This window comes from Cantharellus anzutake (assembly GCF_015039405.1).
Source record: "Cantharellus anzutake strain C23 chromosome Unknown EI90scaffold_17, whole genome shotgun sequence".
NCBI classification, from domain to species: domain Eukaryota; kingdom Fungi; phylum Basidiomycota; class Agaricomycetes; order Cantharellales; family Hydnaceae; genus Cantharellus; species Cantharellus anzutake.
In genome coordinates, this window is record NW_024066967.1 from 741,109 (window position 1) to 759,955 (window position 18,847).

The 18,847-nt window shown below is 50.0% G+C and overlaps 7 protein-coding genes across 7 annotated transcripts; 4 read left to right on the plus strand and 3 right to left on the minus strand.

Annotated features, from left to right (window-relative positions):
- Positions 1-2,523: 2,523 nt before the first annotated feature.
- On the plus strand, positions 2,524-2,981 carry EI90DRAFT_3145207 (histidine kinase, phosphotransfer Hpt; the record flags this gene model as incomplete). Its single annotated transcript, XM_039065244.1, has 2 exons — positions 2,524-2,645; positions 2,729-2,981. 2 exons carry the CDS (start codon positions 2,524-2,526, stop codon positions 2,979-2,981), a joined length of 375 nt encoding a protein of 124 aa, XP_038917533.1.
- A 337-nt stretch (positions 2,982-3,318) lies between these two features.
- Positions 3,319-6,556, plus strand: EI90DRAFT_3121870 (uncharacterized protein; the record flags this gene model as incomplete). Its single annotated transcript, XM_039063443.1, has 6 exons — positions 3,319-3,876; positions 3,938-4,583; positions 4,631-4,957; positions 5,012-5,547; positions 5,595-6,196; positions 6,253-6,556. The coding sequence occupies 6 exons, from the start codon at positions 3,319-3,321 to the stop codon at positions 6,554-6,556; spliced, it is 2,973 nt and encodes a 990-aa protein (XP_038917534.1).
- A 409-nt stretch (positions 6,557-6,965) lies between these two features.
- On the minus strand, positions 6,966-8,321 carry EI90DRAFT_3052296 (histidine phosphatase superfamily). The gene is made up of 5 exons (XM_039059923.1): positions 8,229-8,321; positions 8,126-8,179; positions 7,532-8,065; positions 7,283-7,462; positions 6,966-7,207 (listed from the first exon to the last, which is right to left on the minus strand). The coding sequence occupies exons 1-5, from the start codon at positions 8,292-8,294 to the stop codon at positions 7,109-7,111; spliced, it is 933 nt and encodes a 310-aa protein (XP_038917535.1). The 5' UTR covers positions 8,295-8,321; the 3' UTR covers positions 6,966-7,108.
- A 27-nt stretch (positions 8,322-8,348) lies between these two features.
- EI90DRAFT_2994468 (uncharacterized protein) lies at positions 8,349-10,026 on the plus strand. Its single transcript, XM_039056164.1, has 4 exons — positions 8,349-8,593; positions 8,662-8,928; positions 8,991-9,758; positions 9,825-10,026. Exons 1-3 carry the CDS (start codon positions 8,504-8,506, stop codon positions 9,558-9,560), a joined length of 927 nt encoding a protein of 308 aa, XP_038917536.1. The 5' UTR covers positions 8,349-8,503; the 3' UTR covers positions 9,561-9,758; positions 9,825-10,026.
- On the minus strand, positions 9,772-11,571 carry EI90DRAFT_573232 (uncharacterized protein). Its single transcript, XM_039067817.1, has 5 exons — positions 11,002-11,571; positions 10,337-10,910; positions 10,149-10,279; positions 10,030-10,093; positions 9,772-9,951 (listed from the first exon to the last, which is right to left on the minus strand). The coding sequence occupies exons 1-4, from the start codon at positions 11,218-11,220 to the stop codon at positions 10,088-10,090; spliced, it is 930 nt and encodes a 309-aa protein (XP_038917537.1). The 5' UTR covers positions 11,221-11,571; the 3' UTR covers positions 9,772-9,951; positions 10,030-10,087.
- EI90DRAFT_3052302 (uncharacterized protein) lies at positions 11,261-15,897 on the minus strand. The gene is made up of 8 exons (XM_039059924.1): positions 15,382-15,897; positions 15,093-15,242; positions 14,936-15,026; positions 14,751-14,869; positions 14,054-14,699; positions 12,025-13,980; positions 11,797-11,963; positions 11,261-11,733 (listed from the first exon to the last, which is right to left on the minus strand). Exons 1-8 carry the CDS (start codon positions 15,490-15,492, stop codon positions 11,353-11,355), a joined length of 3,621 nt encoding a protein of 1,206 aa, XP_038917538.1. The 5' UTR covers positions 15,493-15,897; the 3' UTR covers positions 11,261-11,352.
- Positions 15,898-16,858: 961 nt separating this feature from the next.
- Positions 16,859-18,573, plus strand: EI90DRAFT_2970988 (uncharacterized protein; the record flags this gene model as incomplete). Its single annotated transcript, XM_039055707.1, has 5 exons — positions 16,859-17,177; positions 17,247-17,336; positions 17,434-17,700; positions 17,771-17,912; positions 18,036-18,573. Exons 1-5 carry the CDS (start codon positions 16,928-16,930, stop codon positions 18,571-18,573), a joined length of 1,287 nt encoding a protein of 428 aa, XP_038917539.1. The 5' UTR covers positions 16,859-16,927.
- Positions 18,574-18,847: the final 274 nt, after the last annotated feature.

The following is an 18,847-nucleotide window of genomic DNA, read 5'->3' on the forward strand; positions in this document are numbered from 1 at the left end:
TCCGACGGGTCAACCAATCATTGGGGTCCCCATACCTGGAGGGTTGGGTTGGCCCCGGGGAACAGTGTCTACAATCGTACGATCCGCCCTCCTTGGAGAGCGATGTCTCCTTCAACCCCAACGATGACCAGCTATGTTCCTTAAATCATATTTTCCCCCGCCCGAGGCCCAGCACTCAACTGCTGTTCGCACAACTGTTCAACCTAACCCACCTACCGGTGATATCATGCTGCTAAGACAAAGCTGGGTGACATGCCGACCGACGTCATTTTCGAGTCCAGTTTCGTTGGTCCATGTATTTGACCTTTGCGCTCACACAGTTGCGCTACGATCATCCCCGACTTCGTCGCAAGGTAATCCCCTGGGATAGATGTCCCATGGTCCGAATGGCCTTCGCCATGTGAATCAGTCGGACTATTTCAATCATCCAGGGCGATCGCTGCATCTTCCTAGCTTCGGCTTGCAGCGTCAAGAGTCATTAGATCACTTGCCATAGGAGTACGGGTACTAGTGGTTATTTCGCTGGATTGCATCACAGCGAAGGAATTGTTATTCTCAAATTTTCTGTGATGTTCTCGATCCAGGTTTGCTTTGCTTTGGAAGGGAGAGTCACGTTTCCTGGGGTCGATCAACGGTGTGTGGCGGGTTGGTTCCGAGTATTTGATCGTGTGCTGCTCCTTTCCCACAGCGGGGTATTCATTGACGAGGTTTTCATGCAGGCAGGATCCCAGCCTCAGTAAGTGGATGAGGGTATACACTCCATTAAATGGTTCCTCGTGCAAGTCCTCACAGTCGCTCGCACGGTGCCCATTAATTTGTGTGGATGCATCCCCCCTTTTACCAATTTTTAAAGGGTGGTTGAATTTCCTTCATGCGAAAACATCTGGGGTCTGTGAAATGATAATTACCCCACAATAATTGTTCGATGTGAAGTGTCAACTACCAGGTAATACGGGCATGATACAGGGTAGTCGACCAGCGGAGCCCTTTGTCGCGTTCGCCGCAATATGATGTGCAGTGCTGTGTGATGGGCATTAAGTAAAGCACTAACCCAATTCACGCTATAGCCAACTCTCCTCCAACATGATTCAGGGCTCATCGCACCGACTGTAATTGGCATTCAATGGCGGTTTCGTGCAAGCGGTGGTGCAATACAGATACGGGCAATTCTGAGGCACCGAGGTGCTTCCCAGGCAAGCTCAATATTGCGGAGACAGGGACCATCAATGATCGACCAAGCTGTGCCTGGCAAAAGCGCTGTGGACAACGCAATCTCCAGCTAGCTTCTGGAGATATACTTCGGCCTCCAAGATCCAGAATCATTTTATCTAGATAGTGATGAGGTACGCACAGGTTCGGCCCCCGTCGGTTCGCTTAGATTGACCCTGAGGCTTGATGGCCGGATTGCCAGGCTGGCATTAATGGTTCCTGATGTCCTGAGGCTCAACCACGCCTTAACAGGACATGCAAGCTAGCGTGAATAATTCTACCACGCCTTTGTTTGCCTAGCTTGACTTCCAAAATCACGCATGAATGTGATTCCGAAGGAACGCGATGCGCTTGGACGAGCTTTTCAATACCCACGTGGCGATCACCATAGCCGGGTTCCTGTGCTTCCTTAAGGAACACCGTGTCATCGCATCCCACCCTATAGTTCCTCATGAGGAGGCTCTTCGTCCACGCAGACGAGGATTTGATCTCTAAGTTTAGGGCGTTCCTGGCGACCAATTGGTAGCTTAACATTTGTAGATAGTGGAGATGTGAGATAAGGCGTCTGTTGTACACAACGTGTGCGCTTCCTTCTTAGACCTATCGTCATGGTCCCTTATTTTTTTCGGAATTCCTGCGAATCCGCGCTTGACGCGCCGGAGAGGCTGGAGTGGGGGTTCTTGATTACTAATGATGATCGACGGGTTATACGAAATGTTTGGAACGGTTCCTGGATTACGCCCCAGGCGGCCGATTAGCCTCAAGTATAATACTCTTGGTTTGGTATTTGCAAAGCTCACCTCTTGCAACAACATGAGTAAGGGTTCCAGCCACGGGTGGCTGAAGTTGGTCACTGACGGAGAGCGTGCGGCAGTGCCCGCAATTGGAGCTGTTAGATTCAAAAAGCGGCAGACCTTCACTTAACGATACCAGACTCGATCCCCTTCAAATGGCCTCCCGCAGCGATGTTACATCTCGAGGAGACCCTCACTTGCTTAAACGAAGCCTCGATAGCCCAAAGCTTGCAGAGTCTAAACCCGTTCCTCCTCCGATGCCCAGACGCACATCATCATCGTCTCGGCCGTCCTTACATGATCCTACCCCATCGAGTCCGAAATCTAAGCGAGCTACGACACCAATTAAAGAACCCAAGGAGGTGGAGGGGGGGCCAATATCTCCCGGTGCAACTGACACAGCTCGCAAGGGCACTGATTCTCCTGACCCCACGGTATGTCTGCGATCAGTGATCCTCTGGACAATCTTATCTTCACTATGCGCTTTTCTCCCCTAATCTAGGAGAACTCTGTAGTAGACATGGAAACGTTCGAGCAGATTCTTGAGATGGATGATGATGAGAATCATGACTTCTCTTGGTCCATTGTGTTAAATTACTTCGATCAAGCTGAAAGCACCATCAAGGAAATGGGTAGTGCGCTGTAAGTCTTTATATTACACACCCCTTAATATGTTCCTTTTGCACGTCCTACTTCGATTCCTAATTAACCGGCTCCAAAATTAGGGAAAAGGAGGATTTGGCCTCCCTGTCACGGCATGGACACTTCTTGAAAGGATCGTCTGCAGCGCTTGGTGTAAAGAAAGTGCAAGAATCCTGTGAGCGAATGCAGCATTACGGAAAGCTCAGAGATGAGGAGAAGGGCGTAAGCATTACCGAGAAGGATGCACTGGAGCGCATCGGAAAGCTCATTCCCCAGCTCAAGGTCGACTACGCCGAAGCTGAGAAGTGGCTCAAGGAGCATTACGAATCCTATTGAGCATCTTTATCCCATCCTTCCTTTTCCACCCATCCTTCTACCTTCGTTTGCACACGCGATACCGTTCCGCCCTACAACCGCCTTCACGGCCTTCACGTTGTCACCATAACTCTTATCATCAAGTTTGTCATTGTTTTCCCTCTCTCCATCTTGTATGTTATCATGTCCCTCAATCATGAACAGACCGTGCATTACAGTCAAAGCAGCTTATTCACCATATTGGGGGCGTTGATGCACTTTGTTTTTATTGACATTTATTTGTTGTTTTGCTTCCGACGATCTCCAGTTCTTGTCGGACTGTCCGTTTGTTCAATTTCCTTAGGCGAATCTGACCAGTATGCAGTCGGAGGCCAGAAGGGGCAGACATACGGACTGGAGCATTCCAGGCGATGAACAAGAAAATGAGCGAATTCGGCTGGAACAGGAGATGATAAGTCGAGTTGCAGACCTAACTTTCGACAACACGTCCACCCACTCGACGGAGTCCAGCGTAGAGTACCCTAGACACCTCCAGCCCAACGATGGACCGTACCCCCCACCTCTCGACGTCTTTCCGACCTTCTCTTTGCGCGAACCTCATGACTTTTCTCAATTCATCCCGGACGACACCGAACATTCCGCACCAAATCTTCGTTCTTTCCAGCACACTATTGACGATTCTGCTATGACCACGGGGGAAACATTATCAACTGCCCAGCATCATGCTTCTGCTGTTACTTTAGGTGCTGGTTTAGGCGGTGCTTTGGGCCGAACACCTTCACGTTCTGGCATTGCAGAATTCGACCCAGATCGACCACTGCCTAATTTCTCACCGAGGAGAGGTCTCAGGGATGTGTTAGGGGAGTCAATAACGATGAATCAGTCTACTCAATTTGAGAGACCAACACGTCAAACCGTATGTTCCAAATCCATCCTGCGCGTTACCTCCTTAACAGACGCGTTCTCTCCGCGTGAAGAATATTGCTGCTTCTCTAAGTGTGGACCCTATTATTGTGGAGGACACGGCGGAGCTCGAACGCGCTCTTGAATCTGGCTACCTGGATATTTCACACGACACCAAGACCAAACAGACGAACATGCGCCACATCTCGCCTAGAATCCGCACCGTCTCCGACCCCGAAGAAGACACTTCTTCCAGTTCGCAACAAAGTGATTCTGGGAGCTCTGCCAGCAGTCGGGCATCTCGTGCAAAGTTAACAGAAACTTTGCAATCTGCAAGAGGGACTTTTAGTCCAAGGCGACCACGAGTTGCGACGAACAGTCAGCGACGTTCTTCGGGTCAAACACGTGAGAACCTTGCTGCCCGCGGCGCTAGCACGAGTAAATTCACGGAGGCCCGACGTGAAATCGAGCGCGACATAAAGAAAGGGATTAGCGAAGGCGAGAGGTATCGGGATCCCCCAACCTCCAAACCATCCGTTGCACCTTCTATTCGTGCCCCTCTTTCTGATGTCCGCAATCATCTTTCAGCGCTGTCGCGTCGTGCAAATAGAACCAGCGGGAGCGTCCATCTTCCGGATGTGACTGGCCTCACGTCTGCCGTTGATACCCCCATCAAGTCATCTCGCAGGTATAGGTCGGTGAGAAATGGTGCTGTCGATGGTTAGTATCATTATTCAGTTCACGTATGTTTTCTGACAACCCCGAAGCTACCGTCGTTCAATCCACCATTGATGAGCTTGCCCATCGTATCCGTGACTTAGAGAAGGAGAATATAAATTCTCGTCGCCACGTTCGAGAGCTAGAAGACGATTTAGAAAGATGTCGTGAAGAGGTAGTCCGTGAACGCAACAGGGTGCAAGCGGAAATCCAAAAACAACTTCAACATGCTCAGAACATTGCCTCTACTTCAGATCGTAAGGGAAAGGGTCGTGCAGATACAGTCGATGCCTACTCTCAGTCAAATAAACCCTTAAGCAGTGAGGAGCTTCGCAAGTGGGAGGTCCGATATAGAGACGTAGTAGACACGAAAAGAGGTGAGTCCCTAAGATAATTGCCCTGAATGCCTTCGATTGCTAACCTGTGCGTAGAGCTCGAGACCCTCGTTATGACTCTACGGCAGCAGCTTGCGCAGATGACTTCTGAGCTCGATGTTTACAAGCAAGCTGTGGATGAGCTCCGGGCATTGCATGAAGAGGATGAAGCTGAGATAGAAAAGCGCAGCCAGGAGGTTGAAGAACTTCGTGCCGAAGTGGAACGTTTGGGTAATGAGGTAATGCGCTTGCGCGACATTATCGAGGATAGCGTTCGTGAACGTCGAGAGGTTAGCCAACAACGAGAAGACTTCCAGCTCCCGGCGCAGAATGCGGAGGAGCAGCAACAAGAACAAAAAGAAGAACAGGAGGTTTCACGCTTGTCCATCCCCAAGGTCACCGCGCTGAGCCCTGTTCCTGAGGAGTCATCTCAAGATCCAAGACTTCTTGATACTGAAGAAATCCCTGGTAACGCGAGACCTGTTTCTCGCGCTTCTGATTTTGATAAATCCAATATTTCCGTTGATGAATTGGAATTCAAGTCTCGCGCTACCGTCGGCAGTTCATTTCGTACAATGAAAAGGTTCATCACTGTAAGTTTCTTATGCTTTTCTGATCAATTTTCCATTGATCTTTTCAGGATGCGGAGCTCGAACGGGTGGAGTCGGATGTAGAGGAACGACGATCTTTCTTATCTGGACGAATGTGCGGGGACTTGGAGGTCTCGTCGTGTTCCATGGCGCCCCCGCCACGATTACCTGGCCCCTCAACAACTCCCAAGCAATTGCCTATCCAGCTACCGGTCCCAAGGGTCACGGTGTCCGACTACGAAGCCCCTCGAAAGCCCCAGACGAGCAAACCGAGATCCCACCAAGGCGATCCCTTCCCCACTATTCGTGGTGCCAGGATGGAGAAGCTGTTCTTCTCGCTTCCTGACCACAACGAGACAACTTGCCATGTCTGTCGTAAAAGACGAGCTAATGAGCCTAATTCATTGGGTCAGAGTATGGACGGCAGGAACCATCCAGCTCGTGGACGCAGGGAAGATGATAAGGACCTCCCGAATACGAGCGAGGTCCTTAATGCTGCGATGGAGGCTCTCGATCGTGCTAAGGCTAGTCGCAGTGCACGCGGAGAGTATAATGGCGGTGCATATGAGCTGGATGATGCCGAGTTGCCTCCCCAAACCGTCGTCGCGCGAGCTGTTAGGGAGCTGGAGGATGACTTTACGCACTACAAATCGTGAGGCCTGTGTCCCCGCCCGTTGCCATCTTATGTCTCACGTCACACTTATGCAGGATATACTTTGAACTTGCTGAGCAGTATGGCTCCATGGATCCCGCTACCAATGTTCTAAAGCGCAACGTCCTGGCCGAGCATTTGAAGCAGATCATTGATTCACTTGAAATCAAGGGAGACCAAATTGCCGCCTTCTATGAGCTCCTCGCTTTTAGAGACACTAAGTCCCCTACAGCTACTGGTAGTGGTGGTTCCCCGCTGGCGAGCGTGCGATATGTTCCGGACGTGGCGAGAACGAAGGCTGCCAGGCGAGAAAGACTTCGGCTTTGGAACGAGAATCGTAAAGCTGCAAGGGGGATCTGAAGAACCACCACCCTACATCATTTGGCCCTCTCTACTTTCATGCTTATCCCAACATCGCTTTTCGCACAGAAAATTTCCGGCTCCCTAAGTGCTGCTTATACTTAGGTATATTCTATTGTCTGACACATTGCGAAACTTCATATTCAACTCTTCGCGAGCATCTCCGCCATCTATTGCCACCGGTAAATCCCCACACTCCTCTTTCCCATCAAACCACTCAACGCGCATCCAGCCTCTTGGCATCATAGCACAACCCTCATACTTTGGACACCCCCACAAAATGGATCAAACGTCCCACCCAGAGTTCACATTCAACGCACCCACACGATTACTCATCTTTATATTCAGCACGCGCAATTCTCTTCATCTGACATGGGCCACTTTTTCAATCACTGTGTACTATCTATATCACCTAGTATTGCGATGGCACATCAATCCAATGGTGGTGCTTACAAAGGATATATACATTGTCATTGGTTTGCGTTACCGCCTGCGAAATTGATTGAAGATTGATAGCAGAGGCTATCGAGCATATCGTGGATCACGCACGACTCATGACTGGCTCTTCGCAAGTGACCCACCGCTGAAGAAATCCGTTATAGGTTTTTGGTTCTGGTCATATGTTGATGAGCCGATGCCTTTCTGACGCTTCTGTTAACCGGAAGATTGGCAGCAGCATCTGTTATCAGTGGTAATGGAGATGGAGGAAAGATCATTCAGACTCACAAGATTATTCAGATGGGAGGATTGATTCACATGTGTTATGCGAACAATTATGTTTGGTTTGGCGGATGTCGCTGGTCCCGTTTGAGTCGCATTCTCTTCGGGAATGGAATGAACATCCGAGGGCGTAGATTCTACCGTCGTCATCGATGGAGCAGTACTAAATGACTCGTTTGCCGTCGGCTAGCGGACCATGTTGTGTATGTCCTGGATGGATCAGCAAGCTCTAGGGATCAGACCATAATCACCTACGTCAAGTCCGACAAGGATTCTCGTCCATCCTGTATTCCGGAGTCCACGCCAAGCCTGGCTTTGTGCTGTGTCAGCATGGCGGTCACGTCTTAAGAAGGCGGCTACAAGCTCCGAGATGGCAATCCCGTGGCTGACAACGTAGATGTGAATTCGAGCCTGGGGCTGATCCTCTGAGGACCTTAAAGTCGAGATATCCTCCATGAGAGGGTAGAAAAACTCATCAATGAAGTTATCAGCTCTGATAGCTACGTCCTCGGCCGACTCTCCTTGGGGAAACTTGGACGTACGGTCTTCAAGTGGAGAAAATTCTGAACTGCCATTTCCAAGCGTGGTGGTGCGTTTGTACGATATTTTTTGACCCTCTGCTATTCCAAAATGCTGCTCCCGAAGCAAAGGTGTGAGAATGAGCGGAGGCTTTGGTTCGCGCTGATGCTTTAGAACCTGAAGCGCCGTGGTATGAGCTCGTTCAAGGGGAGAGGAGAAAATGGTATGAATCTTGATGTTTGCGTGGGACGCTCCGGATGCCTCCGCTTGCTGATGAGAAAAGGACGTCAACGCTAAGGACGAAAGCCCAATACGTGTCCCTTGACTCACGTTGAAACCATGCACGCTCAATCCAGCATCCTTCCACCCTGCCCAGATAGATTTCTCCAGATCGTCAGTAAGCTCAGAACACAAAAGTCAGCAAGTTATTCACGAGATTATCTGTACTCTCTCCGTGCCTGACAAAGGTGACAGCGAATTCGGTCTGAGGGACGTCCATGTTGCGAAAGAAGCGTGAGAATATGGCTACGAATTGCGTGGCTGTACTGATTACCCAATCCGTTGCTTATCGGACAAGCTGTGATCTCTTGCTTACTTGACTGCTGACGCGTCCTCCTCGCGCTTGTTCTGGATCTTTCTTCTGGAGGGTATATAAAGCCCTCTCTGAGTATCTTGGCTGGCGCTATCTCTGCCACTGTCACCACTATCATGGAGTCTCCTGCCAATCCCCATCTACTCTCTGCAGGCGCGAAGTGTGCACATCCTCATTGCGGGTTGTATGACTATCTTCCTTACAAGGTACACACGCTCCTCGATGTTCATCCATCAATACCGACTGTACTCACTGCTCAACGAAAACGCAATAGTGCCAGTATTGTGAAGAATCGTTCTGTGCTGACCACTTCCGGCCATCCGCTCACCAGTGCGAGAAAGAAGTGAACAATGATCGTGTAGCACCACCGTGTCCGCTGTGTAAAACCCCTGTCACCATCCCCATGGGGGAAGATCCAAACATCGCTATGGAGAGGCACTTTAATACAGCGTGTGAGGTAATGGGGAAGAAGAAAAGTGGCTCCCCAAGATGTGCCAGGGCGCATTGCGAGAAGGTGCTCCATGCGCCTATTCAGTGCGAGGTCCGCATTTATATCCTTTCACTCTTGGATCCTGGCTTAGCGGCTTCATTCGTCCATCACAGGCATGCAAGAAACAGTTCTGCGCCACTCACCGGCACCCAACCTCACATAAATGTGTCGCGTCGCCTTCATCGGTCTCTCCGTTGCCCAAAGCCCCTCAAAACAGTCCTTCCAAGCTTCGTGCTTTTGCTGCTCGACTCGGTACTCCTGCCGGATCCTCTCCACGTGGATCTTCCTCGAGCACGGTAACTCCTGCAAAGCCGGTTGCGCAGTCCCCAATCAAAGCTCCAACACTCTCTACAGCTTCAAGTGTGACCTCGGGAAAAATCTTGCCAAGCCCAGCTCAGGGACCTCCCGGAACGTCGTCGGCATCGACCAGTCGTAATCTGTTCTCTAAGACCGACCGGTCAGTAGTCACGAAGTCTTCACTGTCCACTGTATCCGTTCCTGTAAAATCGACCACTCCATTCCATACATCTCCATCCACCTCACCCAAGTCCCCTTCCTCTCCGCTGCAGGGGAGGGCATCGACTACATCGATGGAAGCGGTACAGGCAGATATTGCGTCCAAGCCTAAACCGCACATCGAGATTAGCTCGTTTATTCCCCGACCGCTGTTCGGTACCGCATAGACGTGTCTGCAGTTTACACATTGATTCCATCCTTCTATATACCCACCTTGCTACAGCGGTCTGACGAAAGAACTTTCCTGTTTTTATATTTCCATTTACCATCACTTAATGCCCAAACATATGCAATGATACCCAAGACGTGCGCGAGCTGAGATGGAAAGTAAGCGGAAAGCCTTGAAAGAAAGGGCTCGCAAAGGGGTGAGTGCAACAATCCCACACCCCTGGGCAACGTGAATTCATTAATGTCCGTTGGGCTCAAACTAGCTTTTAACTGAGAGCGAGAGGCAGATGCTCGAGGAAAACGAGTTATTAGAAAAGGCATCTAAAAAGGATGGGAAGGATTGCATTATCATGTGAAAAGCAGGGGTTTTTCTACTACCTAGTGCGGAATCTTGATACGACGATGCGAAGAGCACTGTCATAAATACCAAAATGCAATGTTAATTAGATGCAGATGCGGGTAGCGTACACGTTGTTTGGCGGATGGATACCAAGGCGAAGGATTCACGTAGTATTTGACGCCTACTTTACCGCTGGAAATGGATCAGTTGCAAATTTAAAGCAAAACCAGCTAACAACGATGTATACCTTTCGCTTCTTTTTGGTGGATGCGGTAGTTGATTTGGCTCTGCTACTTGAGGCCACTCCGATGGACCTGCGAGCTGTAGTTCTCGAGGCAACACTGTCGGATGTAAGTTCTCGTTTCTTTCGCGCTAAAACTAGGAGGAACGTTATTTAAATACTCGTTCTGAAAACCAAAAAAAAAACGGGCTCACCAGGCAAGATGTTCGATCCATCAGGACCACCGCCTTCGTCTTCAGGGGTAGCGACACTGCGTCGCGTTGCACTGTAAGTGCTCTCACGATCATCGGTATAGCCCTTCTTGTCATCTTCAGGGTCGGTCAGGTCGGAAGACTCGCTGCCCTCTGCGGCTGCTAGACCGCTAGCTCGTATTGGGTCCAATGACATCGAAGGTGCTTGGGAATGACTGTGACTACTCGAACGTCTCGTCACTGACGAAAGAGGTTTGTCTACTTTCATATCTTCCTCCTCATCATCATCATCATCATCATCGGAAAGCTCCCGATAATCAGATTCCGGAGTAGATGGGTCATTTCTCCCTCTCTTGGCTCGCTCTTCCATCATTTCGTAGAATTCGTTTTCTGGAAGTGAGAACGTCAGGCGAAAGTGAGCCTGCATCCATATTTTCTCTTCATCTTCTATTCTTTCCGGCACCTCTGCGGGTTGAGGAGAATCTGATGAGGAAGGAGTAGGGTCCCGCTCTCCAGGAGTGCGAGGGAGAGGCGGAGGTGGAAAGTCTGGGTCATCCGGTGCACCTTCTTGGCGACGCTGTGTATTTTTTTTTGGTTTTCAGGGCCGAGGCGAAAGCATATCACTCGAACGAACCCCAGAAACCCGAGTACACCTGAGAGTTACTCACGATCTTTTCAATGTTATCCATGGCATAGTACTGTCGGAGCTTTCTCCAGATATGTTCGATCGTGACCCATTTCCCTGAAATTTCGTTAATATTTTGTCGAATAGACACGATGTTCATATAGCGGTGCACTCCCGCTGGTCTCGCGCGAGCTACAGACTGAAAGAAGGCGGATTCGCCTTCAACAGTGTCGAGAAATTCATCTCCTTCAGCAGAATCCATAGACTTGTGATTCGAGACGAGTGCACTGCCACGCAATAAGCGGGACCGAAGACGGGTTTAGGATAGCCCACAAAAAAAGATCAATAATATACAGGCGATTATGAAGAAGTGTATCCAAAGGGTGACGTTTAACTAGGTCTTACGTTTCTTCCGGCTCGGGCCACTGGCACTAGCCCTTTCGGCCGCCTTTTGCCTTTGTCCTATAACCTTCAAAGCTGCCGCCTTCTCTTGATTCCTCTTCTTCGTCTTCCGCAGCTCCATCTCAGCGATTTTCTTCTGGAACTGTTCCTTCTTCCATTTCTTCTTCGCCTCTAGCCGCTCCAGCTTATCCTTGTTGATCGCGCGGAGCTGCTGAAGAAGTTCGATAGCTTTCTGCTCCTCCGGTTCCATGATGACCGCACGTTTCTCAACGGGAGGTAGGACTTCTTTGGGTTTGTGTTCGTATGGCAAAGCAGCCAAGAGTTGTTTTGGGATCTTCAAGGGTTGGAATTCACGTGGGCGCCTCTCAATGCGCTAGCAAAAAAAAGGTAAGCGAAAGTGCAAATTAAGGCAAGGGCAACAATAAGAGATTCCTACCTTGTACGAGGAATCACTACGCGTGGGGACTTTGAGGCTTTTCTCCCATCGGATTTGGCCTGTTAACCGCATTCCGGCCCATTGCCTTTTCGCAGACAACAACGAAGTGACTGGATTGTAATACTTCCTCGGTTGAATGGAATACCATCCCCTCAGAAAAACGATGTCTGAGGGAGAAGGAGGTTGAGTCTCATTGAAAACAATTCATTAGGATAACGAGATATTTACCGCTCCGAAGGATCTTGTCCTCGAACGTCGCACGGAATGCTCCTTCCGGCTTAGATAGGGCCTTCTTAATCTGCCCACGGATTCCCGAAACCGTCCGAATCATTGCCCCTTCGAACTTGGCCACTTCCAGCGGACTATTGAACATGTCCCTAATGAAGGCCGTATTCTTGTACAGCTTATAAGGATACCCCGTTAACTTGAGCTTTTTGACGATCTTCACCGAACGGTCGACATCCAATACGACACCGGTAGCGGAAACGCGGAAAGACGGAGTATCGTTCGATACCGCGTTGAAAGTACAGAAACCCGTGTTGGGAAGGGACACAGGACCATAGAACGTCGCAAAACAATGCATATGCTCAGGTGAATACTTGAGCATTCGCATACGAATGCTATGATCGTCCAAGGAATAGATGGGAAGCGATTGGAATCTGCGCCACCCGATGGAGAAAATGAGAGGATCGTTCGTTTTAAGAGTTTTGCCGAACCATCGATGGCGCTTGATGCGGACCTGGACGTAACCGAGGCGTTCTTCTGCAGGTAGGAGACCACCGACAATGATAGGATAGGCAGGGTCAAAGTTCTGAACGAGTTCACAGGGTACCTCTTCAAGTTCGATTCGAAGGTACATCCCCGAACGATAACCTTCAACGAGGAACCTCATTTCTTCATCGACGCCTTCGAACTCTTGTCGGTTGAGCCTAAGCTGTTCTGCCATTTCGGCTTTCGCCTGCTGGTAGAGATCCGTCTTTTCGTCTTCGTCAGGGTCATCATACTGCTCATCGAACTTGCGCTTGAGATCCGCCTTCTTCGCGGCAAGCGTACGGGCTTGAACCTCTTCACGTTCCTCTTGTTCTTTTGCTCCGGCAACGTTATCGTCCGTCTCGTCGTCGTCGTCTTCATCCTCACCACCGTCGCCTCCGGTAGCCTCGAGATCGACGAAACCATCCGGCTCGGCATCGGAAGCATCTTCGTAGTCATTGCGCTTTGTCGTGGGAGGAGCAGTGATGAAAAAATGTCGGAAACTGTCCAACACTTCATCATCCCACGTCTCTCCCGACGATGAAGAAATCGGGATGACATCGACCTCCTTCGTCCGATCCGAAACGCGAGTTTCACCTTCAACTTGAGCAGGTTTCTTGATGGAGAAGAAGTCTTCGTCCTCGTCATCACCAGCGGCGTTCGTTCCCTTGCCCCTATCAGCCTCCTTCGCAGCCTCTTTGAGGCTGTCCACGGTCTCTCCAGCGGCGATCTGCTCGGACGTAAGTTCGCTATGGTAAATGAGTTTAACGAGGTTTCTTCTCCGGCGCCTTGTTTGATAATTGGCGAGGGCGAAGGCGGCAAGGTTTTCCTTCCATCTAGGAACCTGCTCCTCCGCTTGAACTTCTTGATCGGCCATATTTTCGTCTATGGCGTAACTTTGGCCGCCTCCATCGTCGTCTTCCTCTTCATCATCGAGGTCAATTCGGTCTTCCCCATCTTGTTCCCACTCTAGTTCACCATCACCATCGGAGTCTATACCAGCTTCCAGATCCGAATCACTGTCAGCAAAAGCTACATCATCACCATCATTACCCCTTTCCCGGTGTGATGAAGATGAAGGGAGTGCTCGTGATGTGCGAAGGGAAGTTCGTCCTCCGCGAACACCCTGCTGCTTCGAAGTTGTCTCAATTTCTTCACCACCATCCTCCTCATCCTCCTCATCCTCGTCTTCGTCATCCTCATCATCGAAATCTTCACTCCTGTCTTCGTCGTCATCATCGCTGACCAAGGATGAATCCTCAACGTCATCGTCGCCTGGTTCCTCCTCACCGTCTTTGTCAATACCATCGCCAACTCGAAGTGGAGCAGCCGATGAAGGAAGCAAGACGATATTGCTCTTAGAGATATTATCCGCAAGAGTGGACCGGACGTCTTGTAAATCAATAACCATCTTTTCACCCTCCCCAAAATCCTCTACAGGGGTCGATAAAGAAAATAATAAGCCTTTCATCCTATAGCAACTGGAGGGCACATGAAAAAATCTCACCAGCATTCCCATCCATGCCTTCGTCCCCATCTGCCTGCTTTCTCGAAAAATTTCCAGGGACATTAATGTAGACCGCATCCTTGTCATACATGATCCCTCCAATGTCGCTCATAGGCGCATGAACCAACTTGTGCTTCTCACTCAATTTCCTCTTTCTCTCACTCTCCGTCGTAGGCATAGGGCACGGATCCCCCAACTTGGTAATGCTCTTAATCGCCAAATCACCCGCTCCAGGAACATGGACCTTTGTCGACGTCTTCAAGTTCGTCCCTCGGAGGTATCCATAGAGTGTGATCGTTCGATTGGTTTTTGGGTCCAACCGGATCGTTTCTCGAGGGGTTAAATCTTCAAGTCGATCGGCTAATAGGTACGGATGGGCATTTCGGAAGACTAAAGGACGGAACTTCATGATGGAAATGAAACGGCAAAGGTTGTGAATTTCTTGGTCTGGGTAACGACCGTTGATGACGCCGGAGAGGTAGAATAGCTTTGCGCCTGCGTAGATTTCAGTCCAGAAGCGCCTCTTGAGACGTTTTTTGGTTTCACGTTGTTGGGCAATTTTCTTGATGAGGTCTAAGTGAGAGAGTATGCCCATTACTTTGGGGAAGCCATGGGCTTGGAGGATGTTAAGGAATTCGAAGGTTTCCTGGGGGGTTAATGAGTCGGATGAGAAGGTTGGAAGGGAACGGTTACGTGCCATTTCGAAGCCTAAGCTTGCATCAACCATTAGAAGGACAAGGTCGGCTACTTTCCCAATGTCAATCATGGAGTTGAGGTCATTGTTACATTCGACAAATGTAAGTCGACGTTGTTTCCCTGTATGTTTACTCTGTTATTATGCCTAGCCCCAGTGAACAAGAGTGGGTGAACAAGAATGTGCACCTGAGACGACTGTAATTGGACCTTGTGGATTGCTAAGCGTGTACTTTGTCAATCGCCTCACAAGGGATTTAAGGAGGGTTGTCTTTCCGACCTTTGAGGAGATAGATGAATAGACCATGAATCAGTGAAGTGAGTGGGTTCCATTGATTGTACTCACTCCTGGGGGGCCAACGATCGCGATGAGGACGGGGGGAGGTTCATCCTCGGGTGTGCGATTGATGAGAGGGACGTGTAATCTTGTTTGGTCTAACTCCGCCTTTCGTCTAGCCCGTCTCTCAGCATTTATGGCCGACCGAGGTGCAAATGCCTAGACCAAGTTAGAGCCCGAGTTCGAAATGACCAGTAAAGCAACATATGTTCAAGGGAAGTTAGCAAACGTTTCCTCCCAAGAAGGAATGGGAGTTGGACGCTCAGAGCGTTATTGTGCATCTTCATCACTGCCTCACCTTTTCGTTGTATCCTTTCCCGCGATCTTTGCCTTCTTTCTTTAGTTTCTTGTCTGCCTTACCACCTGCACGAGGATTGCGATGCGGTTTTTGGGGCTTTTCAGTATTCATAATGGGGCCTCGCTGTGTGGCTTGAGTGAAGAGCTGGAGACGGTGCCAGTTTGGAGTCGCAGAACAACAGCGAGATAGAAAACCGAATCAAAAGTGGTTGTGCAAATGGGCCACAGAGACTAGACCCAGAAGCGAGGCAAAGAAATGGAGAACTGAGAAAATTATTAGAGAAGAGAAACGGATGAACCCTAATGGGGCGCGGCTGACGGTAGAGAAGCCAGAGAAGGAGCCTCGGCGAATCGTCGAGGACGGACTTGTAAAAAAGTGGTAGGCGCCCAATTCAATTCAGTGGAATTCCGTTGTTCATCGGCGCTCGTGACTTGAACAACATCATGTCCCACGATGAGGTTGCGTGTCAACCATGCACATTACGAAGAAGGAACACGATGGAGAAGCCAGGCAGCGCGGATGTTGTATGCTGTCGACGGCGATGTAGGGACCCTTAAATAAGTAACTGGAGTAATTCCTTACAGCAAGCGTCTCGGTTACACCCAAATCTAATCCGACATTGTGACCTGTTTGGATGGCCCCCGCTTCGGTCATCTTTGCTCAGTTGTACGGATGGAGTATCCTCTTATTTGCGACACGAGCCATAGTAGGAAAATGGATGACCAGCCACTGAGTTACCGATCGGTGTGCGCGTGCGCACGTTACAGTATTTATTGTTTCTTTTGCAGACGCTAATTAGTTGCAACCGTTGCCAGTGGACGTTGCTGTCTAACAATAGACCTGATGGTTGATCTAGACTGGCCCAATTGTAAGGGGTGATTGGACTTGTGTCAAATTTTCCTCTCTTCCACCATCATCACGCATTAGACCGCTGTCCAACCCCTTCCGTCCTCCTGCGTGGGGACGCAGTGCACCTGTACGAATAGAGTACAACCTTCGGTTGTTTGATCAAGTCGTCTTGTTTCCCTTCCCCCGGCCTTTCGTGGCGAGTACAATAGTTGTGTTTTATTTGCTTCCAGGAACCACCCAAACCAACTGAATTGTTCGTCGTCACAACCACCCTCGTTTTCTTGTGGTCTATTCAATGTGAATTCACACACATTTATTTGTCGGATGTTTCCGCCGCTGATGCCCAAATTGAGGGTGGGATCGCAAATTGCCATGAATATATTACTTAATAAAACCATTTTTGTGGTATCCAGCTGAATAAATCGTTTTTTATTCCTCGTTTCGCGTTGAGGTTTCCTTCTCTCCTTTCACCGTCCTCAACAATCATCTTCCTCACCGCACTCATCCATCTCCGCTCCCTCCCTTCCTTCTTCTTTCCTTCTTCTCTTCACGCATGCACGGTGTCCTTCACCCACTAGTTGAAGACCGTCATCGTCATCATATCTTTGAATCCAGTCACAATCCACAAATCTCTAGCAGTAGCAGCAGCAGCAGCAACTCGCCTCGAAACAACCTTGACAACTGTTCGCCCGGGTTCATGTTCTTGCCTCTTGCTACACCGTCTCCACCCACGTCGTCTCGCCCGTCGTATCGTCAGGCCCTTCCTTCTCCGACAGGTTCCTCGTTGCCGTCGAAACCTCTCAAGTCACACGCGCAACACCACGAAATCCTCCCTCTGCTCGATCAACACCACCCGCGTATTCCTTTCCGAACGTTCGACTGCCTGGACGAAGACCACCTAACCAACAAGCACCCGAGCCGGAGACGGCGTGACCTCCCCTCAAGAGGTAACGACCTTTTTCCCAACTTTACCCGTGAACCAGATCTCCGGTCAACTCACTTTACGTACCACGTAGCCAACTGCTCACCCGCAGATAACTCTCAGCTATCATGCCTTCCGACACAAAATCAACAGGTTATCCAGAATCAATGGTTCACGTTTGAATGTCTGTCTTTTTCTCCTCTTTCCTTCGTTTGCGCCTTCAGAAGGATGTCCTATTGACTTGCTTTATCTTATCATCTTGCCATGACTGTCACTTTTAGGGAGCACTGGCAATCCACTCTTCAACCAAGTCACAGACGTGGATATTTATCTTCTCAGTGCCAACTCGGATCAGACACTCGCCCATTGGACACTGCCTAAACAGCAAGGGACCCTGCAAGTCCTCGCTAACGATACCTTTTGGGGTACGCAAGGCTTGAGTATACAATCTGGGCAGAATCAATCCTACCCCTTCAACTTTGTCATTCTCCCCACAACCGCAACTCTCCATTTTGGTGAACGAACGGAACCCACTTTCACGGGCATTCGTGAGTAGCATGTAGTCATTTTTCTCTCTCGTTTCACATCGTGTTAATGTTTGCAAAATCTTGCTATCAGAAACTGCTTTACCTAACTCGGCCTTGCTGTCTCTGTCGTCGGTATCGTCTGTACAATCAACACGGTCTGTGCAGTCTTCACAGTCCGTGGCTTCGACCTCCTCTATTTTTTTCCAATCATCTGTCTCCACCCAATCCGTTCAGTCCGTTCAGTCTACACAATCCATCATCTCCGTCATTAGCACAATGTCGCCTACCATCTTTACGAGTAGTGGGGTTGTCTACACCGTAACACCCAGTGGCACTAGAACTGGCCTCCCAGCAAGTGCATCCAATACGGGCAGTGAATTTCCGCACTGGGCTACCGCCCTACTGGCTGTCTTTGGCTCGCTGGCTGTGCTCGCGCTGTTGGCTTTCTCCTACATGTTGCTGCGTAAAATGCGAAGAAAACAGGATCTCGCGAAGCGTAACTCAACAGGAAGTCGTTCCCCTATGATTGCTGCGCCCACTTCACCTATGTCAGTCGGCCAACCTGAAGCCGGCGGGGGAGTTGGACCTGCTCCAGGGGGTTCGCTTGTCGGGGCAGCATTTGGCGCAGGCGCCGTACAACGTGATTCGTCTGTGCGAGGCCCAGCCACTGATGGCGGATCGATGGTTAGCTCGGAACCAGGACTGATCAGCACCGCTGATGCCCAGATCCTAGGCGATGCCTTCCGGCAGGCAATGAGAAGTATTGGGCCGTTGGAGGAAGGCGATAACGGGCAGTTATTAAATCGGGAATTGGCGGAGGAAGGGAGGGATATTAGGAGCGTGTCTAGCGCTAGGGATGTTAGAGTTGAAGGGAGCAGTGCACAGCAGCAGTGAGGAACGCCGTTGCGGAGACAGGGTAGGATCAAAATCGAGCCGTTGATCGATCCCCTCCACCGCGTTTTGCTCGGTTACACTGGTTACTCATTTTTCTTCGTCATTTGTTCGTCGCTTTCTGCTGCTGATGCTGCTGTAATGCTGTAATGCCCCTTACGCCGTGCCTTCGTCCGATGGTCGTTCGATGGACATCTGCCTCTGCGTCGCTCTCCCTGACTACTCCACGAGCTGGAGACAGGTGATAGCTCGCTGGGTTCACCCTTGTTCCATAAGC

Bases quoted from the DNA above. Each gene is read 5' to 3' on its own strand.
- EI90DRAFT_3052296 (XM_039059923.1), bottom strand. From the start codon at position 8,294: ATGGACGTCCCTCAGACCGAATTCGCTGTCACCTTTGTCAGGCACGGA. The intron at 8,180-8,228 runs GTGAATAACTTG...GACGATCTGGAG, and splicing joins GAGAGAGTACAGATAATCTC to AAATCTATCTGGGCAGGGTG. The intron at 7,463-7,531 runs GTAGGTGATTAT...ATGGTCCGCTAG, and splicing joins GAATCCTTGTCGGACTTGAC to CCGACGGCAAACGAGTCATT.
- EI90DRAFT_2994468 (XM_039056164.1), top strand. From the start codon at position 8,504: ATGGAGTCTCCTGCCAATCCCCATCTACTCTCTGCAGGCGCGAAGTGT. The intron at 8,594-8,661 runs GTACACACGCTC...AAAACGCAATAG, and splicing joins ATGACTATCTTCCTTACAAG to TGCCAGTATTGTGAAGAATC. The intron at 8,929-8,990 runs GTCCGCATTTAT...CGTCCATCACAG, and splicing joins ATGCGCCTATTCAGTGCGAG to GCATGCAAGAAACAGTTCTG.
- EI90DRAFT_573232 (XM_039067817.1), bottom strand. From the start codon at position 11,220: ATGGATTCTGCTGAAGGAGATGAATTTCTCGACACTGTTGAAGGCGAA. The intron at 10,911-11,001 runs GTGAGTAACTCT...AAAAATACACAG, and splicing joins TGGATAACATTGAAAAGATC to CGTCGCCAAGAAGGTGCACC. The intron at 10,280-10,336 runs GTGAGCCCGTTT...CGTTCCTCCTAG, and splicing joins TGGATCGAACATCTTGCCTG to TTTTAGCGCGAAAGAAACGA.
- EI90DRAFT_3052302 (XM_039059924.1), bottom strand. From the start codon at position 15,492: ATGAATACTGAAAAGCCCCAAAAACCGCATCGCAATCCTCGTGCAGGT. The intron at 14,700-14,750 runs GCACGTAACCGT...TTAACCCCCCAG, and splicing joins CAAGCTTAGGCTTCGAAATG to GAAACCTTCGAATTCCTTAA. The intron at 13,981-14,053 runs GTGAGATTTTTT...CGACCCCTGTAG, and splicing joins AGGCATGGATGGGAATGCTG to AGGATTTTGGGGAGGGTGAA.